The following is a 23,080-nucleotide window of genomic DNA, read 5'->3' as shown; positions in this document are numbered from 1 at the left end:
CTTCCAAGAGCTTAACCGGAGGTTGACGAGTGCTTCAATCCTAGTGATCCCCGATATTGGGAAACCTTTTGAGGTCTATTGTGATGCCTCTCATCTAGGTTTGGGTTGCGTGTTGATGCAGGAGAGGAAGGCGGTGGCCTATGCTTCGAGGCAACTCAATGTGCATGAGAGAAACTACCCCACTCATGACTTGGAGTTGGCGGCTATCGTGTTTGCCTTGAAAATTTGGAGGCACTACCTTTACGGTGCACAGTTCCGTGTATTCAGTGATCACAAAAGTCTCAAGTACTTATTCGATCAGAAAGAGTTAAACATGAGGCAGAGACGATGGATGGAGTTTCTGAAGGACTATGATTTCGAACTGTTATATCATCCGGGGAAGGCAAACATGGTAGCCGATGCTCTGAGTAGGAAGACTGTACACACTGCTCACCTTATGATCAAGGAGGTGGAGCTACTAGAGCAGTTCAGGGATATGAAGCTGCAGGTGGAATTGGGATCTGAATTCATTAGGTGTAGCACCTTGAGTATATCTAGTGATTTCTTGGATTCAGTTAGAGAGAGCCAGTTAGTGGATGCCAGCCTGAACAGGGTTAGAAAGCAACTGGGGTCAGAAGAGGCAAAGGACTTTACCTTGGGTAGTGATGGCATATTTAGATTTCAGGGCATGGTGTGTGTTCCCGACGATGTCGAGGTGAAGAAGTTGATCATGGAGGAAGGACACAAAAGTCGTCTCAGTCTGCATCCGGGCATGACTAAGATGTACTAGGATCTCAAGGAAAATTTCTGGTGGCAGGGTATGAAGAAGGAGGTAGCACAGTTCGTGTCGGCCTGTCTGACCTGTCAAAAGGCAAAGGTAGAGCATCAGAGACCCGGTGGGATTATGCAACCCTTAGAGATACCAGTGTGGAAATGGGATAGCATCTCGATGGACTTTGTGACCCATTTGCCACGAATTTTTAGAGGGCATGACACCATTTGGGTCATAGTGGACTGACTGACCAATAGTGCGCATTTCTTGGCGATGAACTTGAGGATGTCTATGGCTAAGCTGGCTCAGTTGTGCATCAAGGAGATTTTGAGGTTACATGGGGTGCCTTCGAGCATTGTATCAGACAGGGATCCACGGTTCACATCGCGGTTTTGGCAGACCTTGCAGAGCGCTCTGGGGAGCAAGCTCGCGATGAGTTTAGCCTATCATCCTCAGACAGATGGCCAGTCTGAGAGGACAATCCAATCACTTAAGGACTTGCTACAGACCTGCATAATGGATCACTTGGGCGCTTGGGGTGAAGTGTTATCATTGATTGAGTTCACCTATAATAATAGTTTCCATGTGAGCATCGGGATGGCGCCATATGAAGCTCTTTATGGTCGAAGGTGTAGGACCCCCTTGTGTTGGTATCAGGATGGGAGGCAGTGTTAGTTGAACCTGAGTTGTTGGAGCAGACCACCGAGAAGATGAGGTTGCTGAGGGACAGGATGTGGGCTTCACAGAGCAGACAAAAGGCCTATGCAGACCGTAGGAGGAGGCCCTTGGAATTCGAGACTGGAGATCACGTGTTCTTGAGGGTGACCCGAACCACTGGTGTGAAAAGGGCTCTCCGCTCAAGAAAACTTTCTCCTAAGTTCCTTGGTCCTTATTAGATCTCGAGGAGGATTGGACCAGTAGCTTATGAGATAGCCTTGCCTCCTCAGTTGGCGAATCTTCACCCGGTGTTCCACGTGTCGCAGTTGAGGAAGTATGTGTTCGATCCGGCTCATGTGTTGGAAGCGGAGGATATACCGATCAGGGAGGACCTCACTGTGGAAGTACCACCCATTGCCCTAGAGGATAGCAAGGTGGAGGAATGCAGAGGAAAAACAGTCAGATTAGTCAAGGTCATCTGGGATCGGAGGGCAGGTGACTCTACTTGGGAGTTGGAGGAGGATATGAGGAAATCACACCCACACCTTTTTGCTTGGTAAGTTTTATTTTCGAGGTCAAAAATTTTGTTGTTAGGGAGAATTTAAGGCCCAGCTTTATTTTTCTGCCCTAATGTTTAAGGGTTGGCCTTAATCTGTTGGGCCTAAGGGCTAGCCCATAGGGTGCTAAGGCCTTAAAGCTGCTAGGGTTTCCATTTCTGACTCATTCTTGCAAAACAGAACCCTAAGCGCTGCCCATTTCCTTTCAGAACGCTCTGCTAGGGCTCGACTCTAATCTTGGCCAAAGATTTCCTGAGCTCATCTTTGTTTGTCGCTCCATGTAAGTGCTCTCGAGCTTGTACCTGTACTCCCTGAAGCTTATTTTTTTTTGTGTTCTTCCTCCTAGGGTCCCATAATCACTTTGTTCTTTCTCTGCCCCGCTGTTCTTCCAGTTTCTAAGACTGCTCCTCGAACTGTTGCGCTCCGCAGTTGGTGTCGAGGTCCCGTATAAGCCCTTTCCAGGTAAGGGAAGTTAGGGTTTACGATTTCCTTAGATTCTTCGCATGTTTTCTAAGTTCAAGTTATATTCTTGAGGTGTGCTCGTGTTTTGTTGGTTTGACATTGGTAAAAATGTGTTTTCGATGTGGGTTCTGTGTTGTGCATGAGAGAGCAGTGGCGAGCACTGGTTTTCTCGCCCAAGCGAGCTTGCCTCGCCTAAGCGAAATTAGCAGAGGCTCGCCCAGGACCTGATGCTCGATCTCTCGCTTAGACGAGAGGTTTTTATTTTTGAGCGAGGAGTGGTCTCGCCTAAGCGAGAAGGGACTCGCCTGAACGAGACCTCGCAGAGTCCGCTCTCCCTCTTTCGTGTTCTCACCTAGGCGATAAGGGTTTCGCCTGAGCGAGTGGACCTCCCTCGCCTGAGCGGGACCTGCTAGCCTGAGCGAGACTGTGGGGTAAATTTGGTACTATTGTTGAATGGTGTGTTGATGTATGATTGCTTATTGGATCTAGATGCTTTACTATGTGGGTTGAGGGATGATGCCATGTTTGATGTATGAGATTGCGATGGGAATGGTATGTTGTTGTATGTTATATGGATTGGAAAGCTAGAGTTGCAAGATGGGATTGTTATACATGATGTTAGTATTATGGGGACTGCTGATTGGTTAGTGAAACATGTATAAAGTATGGGTAGGGCATAATTCCATGACTCTTGTAGTGAGAGATCTTCGTGGCGCCTCATATGTTGGACGTAATTCCATGGACCCTCTAAAAGGGAGTTCCTGGTGGTGCCTCGACAAAAGGACGTAATTCCATGGGGGGTCGTGGTGGTGCCTCAAGGCTAGGGCGTAATTCCACGAAGGCCACGTGGTGGTGCCTCCTGTAAGGGTATAATTTCGTGAAGGCCTCGCGGTGACGCCTCATTGCTAGGACATAATTCCACTGCCACGTGGTGGTGCCTCAGTCACGTATCCGGATAGTCAAGTCTTGGGGTCTCATATATTTTGATAGCTATGGTTGTGATGCTTGTTATTTATGCTTGGCTGTAAGATTACCTGTGCACTATTACAATATGAGATTTCCTTTACACTAGCTTACCCTTTTGCTTTCTTGTATGTTGTGTGTGGTCTTCTCTATTGCGATGATCATCAACTTTGTTGATGTGAGCAGATATGAAAACCTCTGGCAGTGGTAATGGTGATAGGGACGTTGTAGCCTGATGGACTGGATGAGTATTGAGCATGCTCTGGAGGCCATCGCTGAATAATATAATATATATATATATATATATATATATATATATATATATATATATATATATATATATATATATATATTTTGTGGACAGGGATAAAGAAGATGTTTCAAGAGATGAAAATGTTGTGGATTTATTCATTTAAGATTCTAATACTATAGTTTTATAAGTGATAATAATGATTTGATGTTAGATAGTAATTTATATTTTTGTGATTTTGGAATTTAACATAATTTGAGATTTTATTTGGATTGTATTGAAGTTTATTTAGATTTTAATCGTAATTATAATTTAGTTTTCTTGAGATTGAAGAAAAAAAATTATGTTTTTATTTTTTAATTAAGTGAGCCAGTGAGCCAACCCGTTTAACCCGCCAACCCGTGGTGTGTCGGGTCAGGTTCTAATTTTGTTGACGCGCTAATAAGTGAACCGAGTTAGGTTGGTCCACTAAGTGGCCAACCCGTCGCGGGCCAAACCGGATGACCCATTTTGACAGCTCTAATTTTTTTAATTTAACCTTTTAATTATAAAACTATCAATAAAATCAAAATTATTTATAATAGTTATAAAAATTATTTATATTTAATTTCATAATTATAATAATAACAATAATAATAATTTTATTGGTGAAGAAATATAATCAGATTACAACAAAAAATTCATTTAACTTTCCTTTTTGTTTTCTAAAAATTCTTGAGGAAAAGTTTCTCATAACATATCCTAAATATAGTCATATCTAGAATACTCTAAAGAGTATTATTATACTATGAAACTATATTTGTTTGAACTTTTGATACATCCTAATTCTGAAAAAAGCATATGCAAACAAGCATAATCCAATAAATGATATAAACTATCAACATTTATCTTAACCTATACAAGTTATATACACTTCATAGGTTCAAAAATCCAAAACATGCACCATAATGATGCCTTATAGAAAAAATTATATTATTATATTTGCATTGTTTTCCCTTTCACTTCAAGCCTCATAGCGTCTGAACCAGTCACTAATAGTTCTGGCAAGGATCTTGGTGTCATTCAACGAAAGAGATGTAAGCCCTTGAGCAACAGCATCTGCAGGAGTATACAATTTACCCACTTCCCACCTCACTCCCTGACCTCCCAATCAAAAATCGAATTTTAGATAAGTTATCGACTAAATATAAGATCAATTTACGGTATATAAGTATTTGAGAGTATATAAGTGTTTGAGAAAAAGAAAGGTCCGAAATGATCCTTAATTAGAAAATCTGCTATTCCTGCATGATTTTAGAATGGTTAAACTATATTCCCTATAATGCAATTTGCATGTGAACTAAGTCACTTCACTGCCATGATAATTCAAGAAAGCATATTCCAGCAAAGAGGAAAAGTTTACTGTGATGAACAGAAGTATGGTACAAAAGGAGGATGCAAAGAAGTTTGACCTGAATGCATGGTGTGATGTGGTTACCACTCAATGTCACTTTCTCTAATGTCCCTCCCAATGACTCCACACGAGGCTTTAGTGTTTCTTCAAGAATATCTGTCTCATCAATTGCATCAAAATTGAACTTCACCTAGAGAGGCAATATCAGACACATTTTACCTTAGTTGAGTTCTGAGTTGAGTTCAAGAACAAGTTCTAAGGCATAGAGCATTAGACAAACCAATAGTGTGTGTTCAACATTGTATGAACATTTAAAGCAGTCACGGTTTTCAGATGGTGTTGGCTTGAACTCTGATACTCCTTGCGAAACCTGGCAGAGATATATATAAACACCAATAAATATGCATACACATATGCACTCATCAACATGTTAATTAAGATTTAAGCATCATGAAAAGTCAATGATCACAAAGTCCATCCATTGCCTTAGGAATCATATATGCATCCAATAAATGAAAAATTAACAAGGAAAAAGATTATGCAGGATGTGGTTGGTACATAAACAATAACAGGAGGCATGGGAATCAAAAACAAAACTTCACCTACAAGGTGGTGTTCCCATTAACACTTACATAAGTGAAATAAATAGCATAAAATAATCTCCAATCAACAGTTAACAAGTACCTCATTCATTACTGATGGCAACTGATCAACAAATTTAGTTAAGGAATTCAGTCTTTCTTGCTCAGATTCTGGTAGAGTTGATCTAACAGCATCCAACACCATCTTCAATGCATCTCCTACATAGATTACAGATGACATGCATTATCATCATAGATACAAAAAGTTAATATAGTTAATTTTTAAACACACCGAGGATTACAACTGAGTGTTGAGGTGGTAGGGCAACAATTATAAAAGCAGAGTTATATTATGAGGGCCAACAACAATTTTGGTTTTTAGACCAAGACCTTTGATTTAGAAAAAGTTACTATATCATATCTAACTTCCAAAATTCTGTACTTATTCAATCACCTGACTTGTAGTAAAGAAAAGCAAGTGTAGAGGAGGATCATTCTATACAACCCTCCCATTGCATATTGTTGGAAAAGTCTCTTTAATTGCAGTCATCCCCCTAGACCACCTTATATACAACCTCTTTGGGGACTCAATTGTAGGATGGTAGTTTAATTTCACATCAACTAGAAATATGACTTAAACAAGTTTTACAAAGTTTGAATAGTTTATAAGATTGAGTTACGGAATGAATATGTAGGATCTTAGACAGTAACATATAACAAAGAAGGTAATGATGGCAATGCTGTCGTTTTTTTGTAATTGGAAGAGTAAGATATCTTCAGCATCACAAAACGCTGATGCAAAAGCAAAACCATCAGAAGCGAGCTGAGGAGATACCTGATGCATTTCTAGCTATTGAATAAAAAGGAGCTGCCTCCATAACTGGCATCATTTGGCTGACTGCAGGACCCAACTGCAGGGCAGCACTGCAAAGTTTTAGAGCACAATGGAGATGAACAACTTATAAAAATGCTCTATCAGCTGAAATTCAGTACGAATATATGTAATATTATCCCCTTTGAAGAACATCTTATCTCTGTAAGGACATACGAAATTATTTCATGAACCATCTTGAATTCAGTGGTTCTGATGCAATACTGGATTATATGAATAAAGAGATAAAAAACACCTCAATGAGCATCTTCATTACTGTTCTAGAAGATTAAATTTATCTTTGAATGCCATTATGTGGATGGTATGCCAATAATTCTTATGTCAATATGTATAAATGTTACATCTCTTTAGCTTACTAGCCAGTTATTTCAAATGGGATCAGAAAAGGAAAGGGAAGTATTCCTAAGCTTATTCGCTTCCCATCTAATTGGACAGATTTATAGAATGCTTTTGAAGCTATGCTGAATGCAAAGAAACAGAATAAGAAATATTAAAGCCGGTTCAGGTGTGTTTGAACTTTCAAACATATACGTAACCAGCATTTAAGTTTTCATCACAACCTTAATCATTTGGTTCAAATCCTCAAGGTGACATACAAAAATATCAAAGAATCCTGTCAAGACAGTGAATATTTCTCCAAAATAACATATTAGCGGTGTATATATCCTTCAAATTGTGCATCCTCATAACAGAAGTTCTAGTGGGAAGGTAAACACTTAACACAGCTTTTAGAAAAAGTATTTCTTTATTATAACCACAAGAATGAAGAAACAGATATTAGATTAAAGTAATAGCCTATAAAGACTCTTGGGTAAATTGATGTAATAGATTTCATCAAGTATGAGTGTCTATACCTGTTCAAAGTATGGGACTGCCTCCGTTGCTGGCCTGTTGTTGTATGAGATTACAGCATTAGCCTTCCACAAGAGATAAATACATTTTCGTCACACTCCTTGAATTGCTATAAGTTAGATTTAAGTAATGAAACTTCATAATCCACATAATGCTTCCACAAACTAAAACTATGTTGTAATAACTTAATTTGTACACTACTAATATTAGTTAAAATAGTATCAAAATCATTCTGTGCATGTATAAATATAATCTTTTGCTGCAGCAGTAAGAAAAATAACCAGACCTTGGGTATATTCTCTGAAAATAAGCTGCCTATGAGTAGTTGAAGAAGTGCACCATTGCTACAGATTTCAAAAAACAAGAAATACATTACTTTCTTGACATTAATTATAGTAAGAAAGATCCTGCCCCCAATATAATATAAGAAACAAATAAATTATCACGAAGACTAACCAAAATGAACAGTTAGGTTATCTTTTTCTACTTAACAATACCATAATTTTAAATTTTATTCTAAACATGCTCATATGATTAAATGATTTAAGTGGTAATTATATCTAGTGACATTGCTAAAAGTAAATAATTTTCTCACATATGAGTGTGGCTTGTATTATTAACAGTTCAATAAATACATTCACTCATATGGAAAATGATTGAGTGTATCATTAGTAAACTTCACAACAAATAAGGTAAGAAAGAAGTTAACTATTAATACATCTCAAGAATGGGTACTGTGTGTTTCTTATAATTAAGACAAAAAAATGCTCTCATGATTCTTTTTATAAAGGAAAAGAGGAAGTATTAAACACTGAACAAGCCAACAACCTATGGCCAACAGAGAAAAGAGGAAGGTCTTCAAGCTGAGCAGGAGACAGATTGGCTTGAGGCAACCCAGATGTCAGGATAGTACTCAAACAAGTTTGGAACCTCTCATATACTTGCTTAGCAGCTTGAGAATGGTCAAATGTCACATTATAAGGCACCACCACCACCAAAAAACCCTCCTTTGCCAAAAACTCTATCAGGTACCTGCAAGTTGCAAATTAAAGGAACAAAACTCATCACACCATCAATATCACCACCCACATGAGAAAACCAGCAATCAATGATAAAGACTCAAACTTTGCATTGAAAAAACAAAAGGGTAACAAAAAAAAAAAAACCCGTAGGTAACTTCAGGAACAGCCCCAATGAAGGCACCACCCAGGAATTTGATTATAGCTCGAGGCTTGGCACGATTGGGGGTAGGTGGTATCACCAAACAAGAGTCCAACTTGGTGTACATCTTGCTATTGACTCTGCTACTTGTGTCTCCACCAACATAAACATCAGAAACCATCTTTGTTGTCCTTGCCACCATTCTAGTGGATAGAGTGTGAAAGTGGAAGAATTTGTTGAACAAACCATTTGGGTGAATGTGTCTCAGTGCACCAAACCCAGACATGGTTTTAGTGTTCCTTGAAGAGAGTACACATTTCAAATCTGAACCTAAGACGAAGGATGAGGAAGCCATTTCCATTAACTGTTAGATAGCAATTGAATAAGAGAAATTAACAGACTACTCTCGTATAGTCCAAACTGCAAAGTGCAGTGGAAAATAAGGTTATGAAATTTTATTATTATTTGTAGAAATTTTGTGTCAGTCAGTGTTTGCTCAGAGTAATTTGAAGTTTATTGGACGTTGGTGAGGTTTGGCACATATGTAGAGAAGATTTCGCCACGATTTTGAGTTCTCTGATACATTTTGTTTTACTTTTCCAACCTCCGTATTTTTCTTTCTTCACCTCCTTTTTATTATTTAATAACAAAGATGTTTTTATTGTTCTTGCACTTATCGAAAAAATGTTATTAAAAATATAAAAAAAATTGAATTATATGTCCTAGCAATAGTTTAGATTTTATTTTTCAGAATACATAATCTAGAAGTGTATTAAAATATTTTTTTGAAAAGTATAAGATTTTAAAAGTTAGTTGGGCAATATAATACACCATAGTTGAAGAAGTGAAAAAAGAAAATATGTAAGTGGAAAAAGTAAAAGGCTACTTATACTTTTTTATCGGACCAATGCGTTATTGTTACCTGACTTATAGTGTTTCTTTTTGTACTCTCATAAATTTTATCTGCAGCCACATAAAATTTAAAACACCACAATTACCCTTCTTTTGTTCTATAGCAGTGGAGCAAGTACATCATTGTTGGTTTTTGAAGCCGAAATCTATCATTTTGATACACCATTCAATTGATTTACAATTCAATAAGAGTGAAAAATAATTACTTCCGAATAGAAATCAAAATTATTTTTCAGATTATATAAATTTAATGGTAGTTCAAAAAGTATATTAGATAGATTTCTTATCTCTAAGAATGGCTGAGACATTGGCAAGGGTGTGATCAATATGTGTTGGAGAGAGTGGTATCAAATCATTGTGTTTTAGTGTTAAAAAATTCACTTTTTGTATATTAAGGACCAAAACCTTTTAAAACTTTAAATGTATGACAATGTGAGAGGGGATTTGAGGACTTGGTCATAAGACTATGGAACAATTATACAATGAGTGGATTTTGTATCATGGTTTTGAAGGATAAATTGAAAAGATTGAACCATAACCTAAAAATTTGGAATAATAAAGCATTTGGGAACATATCTTATACTACACAGAATATCATTAGGAAGATAAATGAGTTGGAGAAGATGGATGATATTAGCGACTTAGATATTGACATGAAACTTGAAAGACAAAAGATTTTTTATGATTTTAAAATATTAAGTTATAATACGGAAGCAATGATAAGACAGAAATCAATAACTTAATGTGTACAACAAGGTGATCTCAATTTTAGATACTTCCAATCAATTATAAATTGGAGAAGAATAACAAATGGAATCAAAGAGGTAGATATCTAGGGAGAATGGTGTGTGAGGATTAAATATGGTGAAGAATGAGGTTAAAGTCTTCTTTCACAAGAGATTAAATGAGATGGATGGGTTAGATGTGAGGTTGGATAGTATCTCTTTCTCTACATTGACTATTGAAGATAATAGTTAACTCATGACATCTATATTTGAGAATGAAATTAAAGATGTTATATGACAATATGAGAACACTAAAAGTCCACGTCAGGATAGTTCAAGTAATTAATGTATTTCAGATCAGTCTAAAGATACCAACAAGTTGTAACGCTACCTTTATTACTTTTGTACCTAAAACTGAAAACTCTATTAGTTTAGAGAGTGAAAAGATACCAACAAGTTGTAATGCTCTCTTTATTTTTCTTGTACTTAAAACTGAAAATCCTATTAGCCTAGATTAGTATGGATCAATCTCTTTGACAATGTTCTTTTTGTACTCATAAATTTTATCTGCACCTACATGAAATTTAAAATACTAAAATTACCCTTCTTTTGTTCTATAGAAATGGAGCAAGTACATCATTGTTGATTTTTGAAGTATACTAAAATCTACCCTTTTGATACACCATCCAATCGAGTTACAATTTAATTTAATAGTGAAAAATAATTACTTTCGGATACAAATCAAAATTATTTTTCAGATTATATATTTTGAAAGTAAAATTAATTTTAAGATTGTATAATTAATAATACAATTTTTTTAAAGTCATTTTAGAATTATGTAATTTGGAATAGACTTTTGAATTTCAAAGTGACTTCTATATTCTATAATTAGAAAACTATTTTTTTAGAAAAATACTTTCAATGTGGAAGACATTTTCAAACTATACACTTTTGTTTGAAGAACAAAATTCATAATACTGTGAAAAAAGCAAAGGAGTGGAAGGAAGTGGAAAAACTAAGAAGTCTAAAGACCGAAACAGAAGAAGAACATGTAAAGGAGAAATAGTATGTTTACGAACAATTTGACATTTTACACCTCCTAATAGGACTGCAGGTAAAAATCACAGGGTGCAAAAAGAAACACCCATCTTATTTTCCAAATGCCTTATATAACTCGTGCGTTTCGGCCTTTTTGATGTTTATACTCTTAAATCTTGTACTTTCTTTTTTTCAATAACTTCTTTATGAATTTGTGTAATTTTCAGCAGAATGTTAGTTTCGAAATTTTGTTGGTTAATTTGATATTATTACTTGTGACTTAAATATTATTGTGACACATAATACATAATACTTTTAATTTATGAAAAAAAAATAAGAATTATCAATACTTAATTTAATGTCTATAGAGATTAGTATAGACTATGATAATTTCAAATCACCTAATGATGTTTTGGTACTATTAAATAAATATGAATTTAGAAAAGATAATTTCTACTTTTCAAATTCTATTTTATCTATTTTCAAATAATTAATCCAAAAATTATTTGTATACTTAAAACTAAACTTGACAAGATCCATATCTTTTTTATATATTTAAGAATTAGTATTTTAAAAAACGATCATGAAATTGAATATTCAAAAGTCTAAAAATACACTTATGAAAATTTACTTATATAATGAATGAGATATTGGATTTCGGGAGTTAGAATATAAAAGTAGAAATTTGGAACTATATTTTGATAACATACAAATAAACATCCAGAATTTAAGTTTCAAAATAGTGAAACCAAAACTTAGTGTACAAATACATTTTATAAAAAAAATGACAAAAAAAAAGTATAAACAGAAAAATAATTAAGTGAAAAAAAAAATTGTCCCTAGGTGTAATTGTGCATCGGCAAGAGAATCCACTTCTTCACTGGCCTCTATGAAGATGTGATCGTTACTTAAGATATAAAATTCTATGCTTTACTTGTTGAATAACAAGTGTTGAATCTAACCAGTTGTAGAATTATTCTTTAAATTATTTTGACCTGCATTAAATTATTTATTGAAAAAATTAAGCATTAACTAAGGTTCACAATATATGGAATAGATTGAAAGAGATTTGATGTATAGTTACAACATGCTTCATGGTAGATTTTATGTCTTTCCTTATCATAACTTGTGTTCTCTGTTCTTAAATTTTATATTAAAAATTCTCATTAGTTTTTTTTATTTAATTTTTATACATAGGAGATTTTTAATTATTTCTTATACTCCCTCTTAAAATAATAACAAGAAAAAATCTATTTAAATTAAAATTAACTAATAACTATATGTTACCAACAAATTCACAAACCTCCAATTCTATGCCACAATAAATGATCAAATACTCCAACAAATTTATCAAGATTTGCTCTTAGACTATTATGTTAATAATGTTATGGATACAGTGAATCATAATTACAATAATGGTTTCTTAACTTTAAAATTGTGCAAAATAGTACACAACAATTTATAAAGAAACACTGGATTTAATAAAATAAATTATAGATTGGTGAATATTGAATGAGTAAAATATAGTTATTATAGAAAGTATGATTTAAGAAAAATCGGAGATTAATATAACCTCATGAAAGTTATGCATGTCAAAAACCTCAATTTTATTTTATTAGTTTTTAGTGATAATTTTGTTTTTAATGTAAGAAACAATGTTTGAGTTCACACAACATGTGATGCGGAAATAAATGTGATAACTAATATCTGAAAAAGAACTTAAAATAACCAAATCTAATTCTAATATTACATGACAAATTAAAATATTGCTTATATTCTGAACACAAATGTTGTCACTTCACTTAAATATAAGTGGATTGTGGGAAGCATAGTATTTTAACGCAAGAGGTGGAGGTTGATGTTCAACTGCAAACTGGACGTTGGCTACGCAAGGACAGTTGGATGTTGGCTGCCTCCTCCACAAGTCAAATGAAGCGTTGTGATCTGTAAGCTTGTCATTATGCAGAACAAATCACTTCCTTTGTCTATGAATAGACCATTTCGCTTCCTCTAAAATCACAACACAACTTAACAGCTTAACGTTCTCATATCTTTCTCGTATCTTTCTCGTCCTCATCAGTTGTTCTTTTGGTTCTTTTCTTTCTATTATTATCTTGGGTTCTTTTTCTTTTTCCAAAAGGTCTATTTAATTCTGAAAGCCTCCTCGACAAATTCAGGAAATTTTTGTTATATTTTGAGGAACTTGTACAATACATTAAAAATAAATCTTTAAGGATAATAATTCTACATGTCTCAAAAAATGTGCTTTTTTCGTGATTTCAATTAGTTTTTATAACAGTTTCTTTTATAAAGCACAACAAAAGTGATAACTCTGTTGTAGTAGTAAATGTATATTCTTCCTGCGATTAAAGAGATAAAATTCATATGTGGGAAGAAATATTTAAAAATTGGATAGAAGGATGATTGTAAGACTTCAGCCATAATGGGGAACTTTAATGCAGTTAGAAACTCATATGAGAGGAAAGGGATTTACTAGAATGGAATAAGTAGGAGAGAAGTGATAAGTTTCAATGAGTTTATAAATAAGATGGAGATGAGTGATCTATCTTTAGTTGGACAGAAGTACATATGATATAGACTTAATGGTAGTGCAAAAAGTATATTAGATAGAGTCCTAGTCTCTAGAGAATGGCTAGGACATTGGCAAGAGTGCAAGCAATATGTATTGGAGAGAGTGGTATCAGATCATTGTGCTTTAGTGTTAAAAAATTCACTTGTTGTATATTAAGGACCAAAACCTTTTAGAAGTTTAAATGCATGACAATGTGAGAGGGAATTTGAGGACTTAATTATAAATTGGAGAAGAATAACAGATGGAATCAAGGGGTAGATATCCAGGAAGAATAGTGTGAGGATTAAATATGGTGAAGAATGAAGTTAAAGTCTTCTTTCATAAGAGATTAAATGAGATGGACGAGTTAGATGTGAGGCTGGATAGTATCTCTTTCTCTACATTGACTATTGAAGATAATAGTTGACTCATGACACCTATATTTGAGAATGAATTTAAAGATGTTATATGGCAGTGTGAAAGCAGTAAATGTCCAGGTCCACATGGTTCAAGCAATTAATGTGTTTCAGGTTAGTCAAAAGATACCAACAAGTTGTAATCCTACCTTTATTACTTTTGTACCTAAAATTGAAAACCCTGTTAGTCTAGAGAGTGAAAAGATACCAACAAGTTGTAACGTTCTCTTTATTACTCTTGTACTTAAAACTGAAAACCTATTAGCCTAGATAAGTATGGACCAATGTCTTTGATAATGTTTCTTTTTGTACTCATAAATTTTATCTGCACCCACATGAAATTTAAAATACCAAAATTACCCTTCTTTTGTTCTATAGAAATGGAGTAAGTACATCATTGTTGAATTTTGAAGTATATCAAAATCTACCCTTTTGATACACCATTCAATTGAGTTACAATTCAATCTAAGAGTGAAAAATAATTACTTTCAGATAGAAATCAAAATTATTTTTCAGATTATATATTTTGAAAGTAAAATTAATTTTAAGATTGTATAATTAATAATACATTTTTTTAATTCATTTTAGAATGATGTAATTTGGAATAGACTTTTGAATTTCAAAGTGACTTCTATATTCTATAATTCAAAAACTATTTTTTTTAGAAAAAGACTTTCAATGTGTGGAAGACATTTTCAAACTATACAATTTTGTTTGAAGAACAAAATTCATACCGTGAAAAAAAAAAAACAAAGGAGTGGGAGGAAGTGAAAAACTAAGAAGTCTAAAGACGGAAACAGAAGAAGAACATGTAAAGGACAAATAGTATGTTTTCGAACAATTTGACATTTTAGACCTCCTAATACAACTGCAGGTAAAAATCATAGGGTGCAAAAAGAAACACCCATCTTATTCTCACGGTGGTAATTTTTGAACCAAAACTCCTATTATTTCACGTTCATATAAATTAATATTTTATTAAAAAAAATAATTATTTAAAAGTAAAGGTGTCAAAATTACTTTTTCCTATTTTTCTTATATAACTCGTGCGTTTTTGGTCATTTTCATGTTTATACTCTTAAATTTAGTATTTTCGAATTTTTGCTGGTTAGTTTGATATTATTACGTGTGGCTAAAATATTAATTTTATGAAAAAAAAAGCATTATCAATACTTAATTTATTGTCTATAGAGATTAGTATCGACTGTAATAATTTCAAATCACCTTGGTAACTTCTATTATTAAATAAATATGAATTTAGAAAAGATAATTTCAACTTTCCAAATTCCATTTTATCTATTTTCAAATAATTAATCCAAAAATTATTTGTATACTTAAAACTAAACATTACAAGGTCTATATCTTTTTTTATATATTTAAGAATTAGTATTTTTTAAAATTATCATGAAATTAAATATTCAAAAGTCTAAAAATACACTTATGAAAATTTATTTATATAATGAATGAGATATTGGATTTCGGAAGTTAGAATATAAAAGTAGATATTTGGAATTATATTTTGATAACATACAAATAAACATTCAGAATTTAAGTTTCAAAATAGTGAAACCAAAACTCAGTGTGCAAATACATTTTATAAAAAATATTGAAAAAAAAAGTATGAACAGAAAAATAATTAAGTGAAAAAAAAAAGTTGTCCCTAGGTTAATTGTGTATCGACAAGAGAATCCACTTCTTCATGGTAGATTTTATGCCCTTCCTTATCATAACTTGTGTTCTCTGTTCTTAAATTTTATATTAAAAATTCTCATTAGTTTTTTTATTTAATTTTTATACATATTTTTTATCCAAGGAGATTTTTAATTATTTCTTATACTCCCTCTTAAAATAATAATAAGAAAAAACCTATCTAAATTAAAATAAACTAATAACTATATGTTACCAACAAATTCACAAACTTCCAATTCTATGCCACAATAAATGATCAAATACTCCAACAAATTTATCAAGATTTGCTATTATACTGTTATGTTAATAATGCTATGGATATAGTGAATCATAATTACAATAATGGTTTCTTAAATTTAAAATTGTGCAAAATAGTACACAACAATTTATAAAGAAACACTGGATTTAATAAATTATAGATTCTCTAATATTGAATGAGTAGTCATTATACAAAGTATGGTTTAAGAAAAAACAGAAATTAATATAAACTCATGAAAGTTATGGATGTCAAAAACCTCACTTTTATTTTATTAGTTTTTAGTGATAATTTTGTTTTTAATGTAAGAAACAATATTTTAGTTAGACACCATATGTGATGTGTGAAAATAAATGTGATAACTAATATCTGAAAAAGAACTTTAACCTAATCTAATTCTACTTTTACATGACAAATTTAAATATTGCTTATATTCTGAACAGAAATGTGGTCGCTTCACTTAACTCCATTTTTAGATATAAATATATATATATAAATCATTAATATAAATTTTGAGGATGAAGAGAGAAAGTCTAAAAGATAAATAAAGATGATCACTGAACGTCCACTACAATCATTGGACGTTGACTGCGTCTTCCACAAGTCAAATGAAGCATTGTGATCAGTTAGTTTGTCACCATGCATAACAAACCACTTCCTTTGTCTATAAGTAAACAATTTTATTTCTTTTTGTTTGTTCTTTTCTTTTTACTATTATATTGGATTCTTTTATTTTGCTCTTTCAAAAGTTCTATCTAGTTATGAAATCCTCGATAAATTCAAGAAGCTCTTGTTGTATTTTAGATTATTTGTGCAACACACTGCGAATAAGTCTTTAAGGATAATGAATCTACATACTAAAAGAAACTTACTGTCTTCGTGATTTCAGTTAGCTTCTACAACAATTTCTGGCCTTCATGAAACACAACAGAAGTGATAACACTGTTGTAGTAGTAAATGTATATTCTTTTGGTGATTAAAGAGATAAGATTATTCATATGTTGGAAGAAATAGTTAAAATTAGATGGAAGGATGATTGTAAGACTTGAGCCCTAATGGAGAACTTTAATGCAGTTAGAAACTCATATGAGAGAGAATGGATTAACTAGGATGGAACAAGTAGGAGAGAAGTGATAAGTTTCAATAAGTTTATAAATAAGATGGAGGTGATTGATCTGCCTTTAGTTGGACGGAAGTACACATGATATAGACTTAATGGTAGTGCAAAAAGTATATTAGATAGAGTCCTAGAGGCTGGATAATAACTCTTTTTCTAAATTGACTATTGAAGATAATAGTTGACCCAGGTCCCATGGTTCAAGCAATTAATGTGTTTCAGATCTGTGGAAAGATGTTATAAAAATGCTATATGGCAGTGTGAAAGCATTAAATGTCCAGGTCCCCATGGTCCAAGCAATTAATGTGTTTCAGATCAGTAGAAAGATACCAACAAGTTGTATCCCTTGACTACTCTTGTACCTAAATCTGAAAATTCTATTAGCCTAAATGAGTATGGACAAATCTCTTTGATAAGTTGCATACATCAGATACTATTAGAAATACTATATAGATGAGTAACAACTAATAATTGTCAATAGAATTTTTTTTTATCATTAAATTTAATTTTAAATCAAAAATACAAAGAGATGGTTTTTTTTCTTCTAACAATCAATTACAGTAATGACATTTTAGTCTAATTGTCTAATCAAATCAAATGTGAATTATTTTTTTTCATACAAAATTGAAATTAATCAATTATGGTTAAATATGGTGAAGAATGAGGTTAAAGTCTTCTTTCATAAGAGATTAAATGAGATGGATGGGTTAGATGTGAGACTGGGTAGTATCTCTTTTTTTAAATTGACTATTGAAGATTATAGTTGACTCATGCCACTTATATTTGAGATTGAAATTAAAGATGTTATATGGCAGTGTGAAAGTATTAAATGTCCAGGTCCACATGGTTCAAGCAATTAATGTGTTTCAGATCAGTGGAAAGATACCAACAAGTTGTAACACTTCTTTTATTACTCTTGTACCTAAAACTGAAAACCCTATTAGTCTAGAGAGTGGAAAGATACCAACAAATTGTAAGGCTCCCTTATTACTCTTGTATGTATGTAAAACTAAAAACCCTATTAGCCTAGATGAGTATGGACAAATCTCTTTGATAAGTTGCATACATCAGATACTATTAGAAATACTATATAGATGAGTAACAACTAATAATTGTCAATAGAAAAACTTTTTATCATTAAATTTAATTTTAAATCAAAAATACAAAGAGATGGTTTTCTTTCTTCTAACAATCAATTACAGTAATGATATTTTAGTCTAAAATTCTAATCAAATCAAATGTGAATTAATCTTTTTCATACCAAATTGAAATTAATCAATTATGGTTAAATATGGTGTGAGGATTAAATATGGTGAAGAATGATGTTAAAGTCTTCTTTCATAAGAGATTAAGGCTCTGTTCTTTTGAGAGGAATGATTAAAAGGAGAGGGAGAGAAAGAGATGGAAAGGATTAGAGGGTGAAGTTGATGTTGTTCTTTTTAAGGGATTAGGAAGTGATTTTAGAGTAGATTAGAGAGTGAAATTTGTGAAAGTTTGTGATTGAATTGAGTGATGTGACATATTAAAAAAAAATTAATAGATAAAAAAATAAGATTACCAAAATATCCCTAATGTTAAAAGTAATATAAAATGCTATATAAATCATTTAGAATAATTTATTTAATTTCTATTAATTGTGTGAAATAATATAAATATATTTATAAAAAATGAATAATCAAATTTATTTGGTATGAAATTAAATTTAACATTTATCAATTTAATATTTACATGAAAAATAATTTATTTATGTTATATATATTTTTTGTTTTTAAGTCTTTGAAATATAATTTTTTTTGTTTATTTGATATGAACATATTTTTTTAATTTGATTATGTTTGTTAATAATATAGGTAACATTTTTTAATAAATTTTTTTCTTTTTTTCAAATTTTATAGAATTATATATTGTTTATATATTTTTAACTTTTAGATTTTTAGATGTTTGTTAATAATAAAATTTTATTTATTTTTATTAATAAATTAAAACTAAAATTAAAAGATAAATTTATGTGAAGAAATAAGAAAGAAGACAACACTGTATGAACACGTGTCAAAAAATTACGAGGATAAGAGAGGTAAAAAATAAATATGACGAGGATAAAATGGTAATTTTGTATCCATCATCTTCTAATCTCTTCCATAGTAGAGGGATGGAATTTTTTAGTCATCCCTCTAATCCATCCCTGCCATTCCCTTGCATCACCCCAAAAAGAACAAGGTGATCACTCTCCATGCCTTCCTCTCCAATCCTCTTGAACAGTACATCCCCTCAAAAGAACAGGGCCTAAATGAGATGGATGGGTTAAATGTGAGGTTGGATAGTATCTCTTTTTTTGGATTGACTATTGAAGATTATAGTTGACTCATGACACTTATATTTGAGATTGAAATTAAAGATGTTATATGTAGGGATGGCAAAACGGGTCAGCCTGACCCGTTTTGGTCCAGCCCGCTTGTGGCCTACCAAAAACGGGTCCGATCAGGCTGGCCCGCTACCAATAAATGGGCTGGATATTGCAACCCGTCCCATCTTAGGGCAAGCTGGCGAACAAGCGGGCTAGCCCGCGGGCTGGCTTGTCTTTTTTTTTTTTTAATTTTTTATAAACTTTTTTTTTTAATTTTTTTTAATTTTTTATAAATTTTTGTTTATAAATCTATTTTATATATATAAATTTATTTATATAATATAAAAAAGTATTATTTTTTAATTATTTTTAATTTTAAACATTAAAAATTAAAAGAACATAAAATAAAAATAAAAAACAGGTTGACGGGTCAGGGTGGGCTGGCCCGTTTTGGTCTGCTAAACTGGTGAGCTAGGCGGGTCGGGTTATAGTGGGTTGGCGGGCTGAAATTTTCAACTCGGCCCGCCCTTTTTTTGGCTGGCTGGCGTGCCGGCCCGACGGGCCTGACCCATTTTGACATCTCTAGTTATATGGTAGTGTGAAAGCATTAAGTGTCCAAGTCCCCATGATTCAAGCAATTAATGTGTTTCAAATAAGTGGAAAGATACTAACAAGTTATAATGCTTCCTTTATTACTCTCATACCTAAAACTGAAAACCCTGTTAGTCTAGAGAGTGGAAAGATACCAACAAGTTGTAAGGCTCCCTTATTATTCTTGTACCTAAAACTAAAAACCCTATTAGCCTAGATGAGTATGGACAAATCTCTTTGATAAGTTGCATACATCATATACTATTAGAAATACTATATGGATGAGTAATAACTAATAATTATCAATAAAAAACCTTTTTATCATTAAATCAAATTTTAAATCTAAAATACAAAGAGACAATTTTTTTTTCTTCTAAAAATCAAACACAGTAATGATATTTTAATCTAATTGTCTAATCAAATCAAATGTGAATTAATTTTTTTCATACAAAATTGAAATTAATCAATTATGGTTAAATATGGTGTGAGGAATAAATATGTTGAAGAATGAGGTTATAGTCTTATTTCATAAGAGATTAAATGAGATGGATGGGTTAGATGTGAGACCAGATGATATCTCTTTTTCTACATTGACTACTGAAGATAATAGTTGACTCATGACACCTATATTTGAGATTGAAATTAAAGATGTTATATGATAGTGTGAAAGCATTAAATGTTCAGGTCCCCATTGTTCAAACAATTAATGTGTTTCAGATCAGTGGAAAGATATCAACAAGTCTTAACACTTCCTTTATTACTCTTGTACTAAAACTGATACTAAAACTGAAAACCCTATTAGTCTAGAGGTTAGAAAGATACCAAGAGGTTGTAAGGCTCCCTTATTACTCTTGTACCTAAAACTGAAAACCCTAATAGCCTAGATGAGTATGGACAAATTTCTTTGATAAGTTGCATACATCAGATACTATTAGAAGTACTATATAGATGAGTAATAACTAATAATTGTCAATAAAAAAACTTTTTATCATTAAATTAAATTTTAAATCTAAAATACAAAGAGATAGTTTTTTTCTAAAAATCAAGTACAATAATGATATTTTAGTCTAATTGTCTAATGAAATCAAATGTGAATTAATTTGTTTTCATACAAAATTGAAATTAATCACTTATGGTTAAATATGGTGTGTGGATTAAATATGGTGATGAATGATGTTAAAGTCTTCTTTCATAAGAGATTAAGTGAGATGGACGGGTTGGATGTGAAACTAGATAGTATATATTTCTCTACATTGACTATTGAAGATAATAATTGACTCATGACACCTATATTTGAGATTGAAATTGAGGATGTTATATGGCAGTGTGAAAGCACTAAAAGTCCAAGTCCCGATGGTTCAAGTAATTAATGTGTTTCAGATTAGTGGAAAGATACCAACAAGTTGTAACACTTTCTTTATTACTCTTGTACCTAAACCTGAAAATCCTATTAGTTTATAGAGTGGAAACATACCTACAAGTTGTAAAGCTTTCTTTATTACTCTTGTACCTAAAATTGAACATCCTATTAGTCCAGATGAGTATGGACCTATCTCTTTAATAAATTACATACTATCAAAAATACATAGATAAATAACAACTAATAATTGTCAATAAAAATATTTTTTATCATTAAACTAAATTTTAAATAAAAAATACAAAGAGTTGGTTTTTTTTTTCTAGAAAACAAATACATTAATAATATTTTAGTCCAATTATCTAATAACATCAAATATGAATTAATTTTTTTTCATACAAAATTGAAATTAATCACTTTTAGATACAAATTTTATTATCAACTTTACTCTTCTCCATATAAATATTTTTATTGATTATTTTACCTTTTTTTAATTTTTTTAACTGTTATTTATAATTATTTTTTAAAAGTATATTTTTTATTTTAATAATAATTAATAAAATTAATTTTTTATATTTAATTACCATAAGGTAAAATGGGACACATATATGCACCCATATGTTTCCGCTAATACAAAATTAAAATTTGAATTTAATCATATTGAAATAATTATTACAAATCTTTAACATATTGATTATTACAAATCATATTGAATTTAAAAAAAATGATAAATTCAAAAAAAAATATTTAAAGAGATAAATCGAAAAAATGTAGAAAATAAAAAATTGAATCATCTTACTATAATAATATAATAAACTATCGTATTAATTATTTTACTCATTAGATTTTTGAACTATTTTTTCTAATTATTTTTTAAAAATATATTTTTTACAAATTTAATAGCATTTTTCATTTTAATAATAATTAAAAAAATATTTTTTATTTTGTAATCGTTATAAGGCAAAAGTGTATATATATATATATATATATATATATATATATATATATATATATATATATATATATATATATATATATATATATATATATATATATATATATATATATATATATATATATATATATATATATACACACACACACACACACTATTTCATACCTTTAATGTATTAACTCTGATTACTCAAATCTTATAAAAGAAATCTTATCTTATTTATACAAACTACATTCCCAAATTAAGATAATTATTTTTCAGTAAAGCTATATTAAAAGAACAATAAAAAAGATTTTGAAAATCAAATCTTGTTTGATAAGCCAAATATAATTTTAGTGGATCTAAACAAAATAAAAATATTTATATATCTTTATATATATATATATATATATATATATATATATATATATATTATTTCAATAAAACTATATTAAAAAAGCGATAAAAAGACTTTGAAAATCAAATCTTGTTGGTTAAAGCCAAATACAATTTTAATGATTTCAAAGAAAATAAAAATATCTCTCTATATATATTTATATATCAAAAACATATCTTATATCTATATACATCTATATAATGAAGTTAAACC

General features: G+C 31.3%; 1 protein-coding gene across 1 annotated transcript; it reads right to left on the bottom strand.

The window, feature by feature from the left end:
- Window positions 1–4,481: 4,481 nt before the first annotated feature.
- On the bottom strand, window positions 4,482–9,021 carry LOC114193854 (initiation factor 4F subunit (DUF1350)). The gene is made up of 9 exons (XM_028083814.2): window positions 8,525–9,021; window positions 8,187–8,390; window positions 7,645–7,702; window positions 7,361–7,423; window positions 6,450–6,525; window positions 5,718–5,833; window positions 5,314–5,403; window positions 5,092–5,223; window positions 4,482–4,778 (listed from the first exon to the last, which is right to left on the bottom strand). The coding sequence occupies exons 1-9, from the start codon at window positions 8,878–8,880 to the stop codon at window positions 4,644–4,646; spliced, it is 1,230 nt and encodes a 409-aa protein (XP_027939615.1). The 5' UTR covers window positions 8,881–9,021; the 3' UTR covers window positions 4,482–4,643.
- Window positions 9,022–23,080: the final 14,059 nt, after the last annotated feature.

Source organism: Vigna unguiculata, chromosome 8 (assembly GCF_037176805.1).
Source record: "Vigna unguiculata cultivar grain cowpea cultivar isolate G323 ecotype 2 chromosome 8, ASM3717680v1, whole genome shotgun sequence".
NCBI lineage: Eukaryota > Viridiplantae > Streptophyta > Magnoliopsida > Fabales > Fabaceae > Vigna > Vigna unguiculata.
This window is presented reverse-complemented; position numbering and strand designations above follow the sequence as displayed.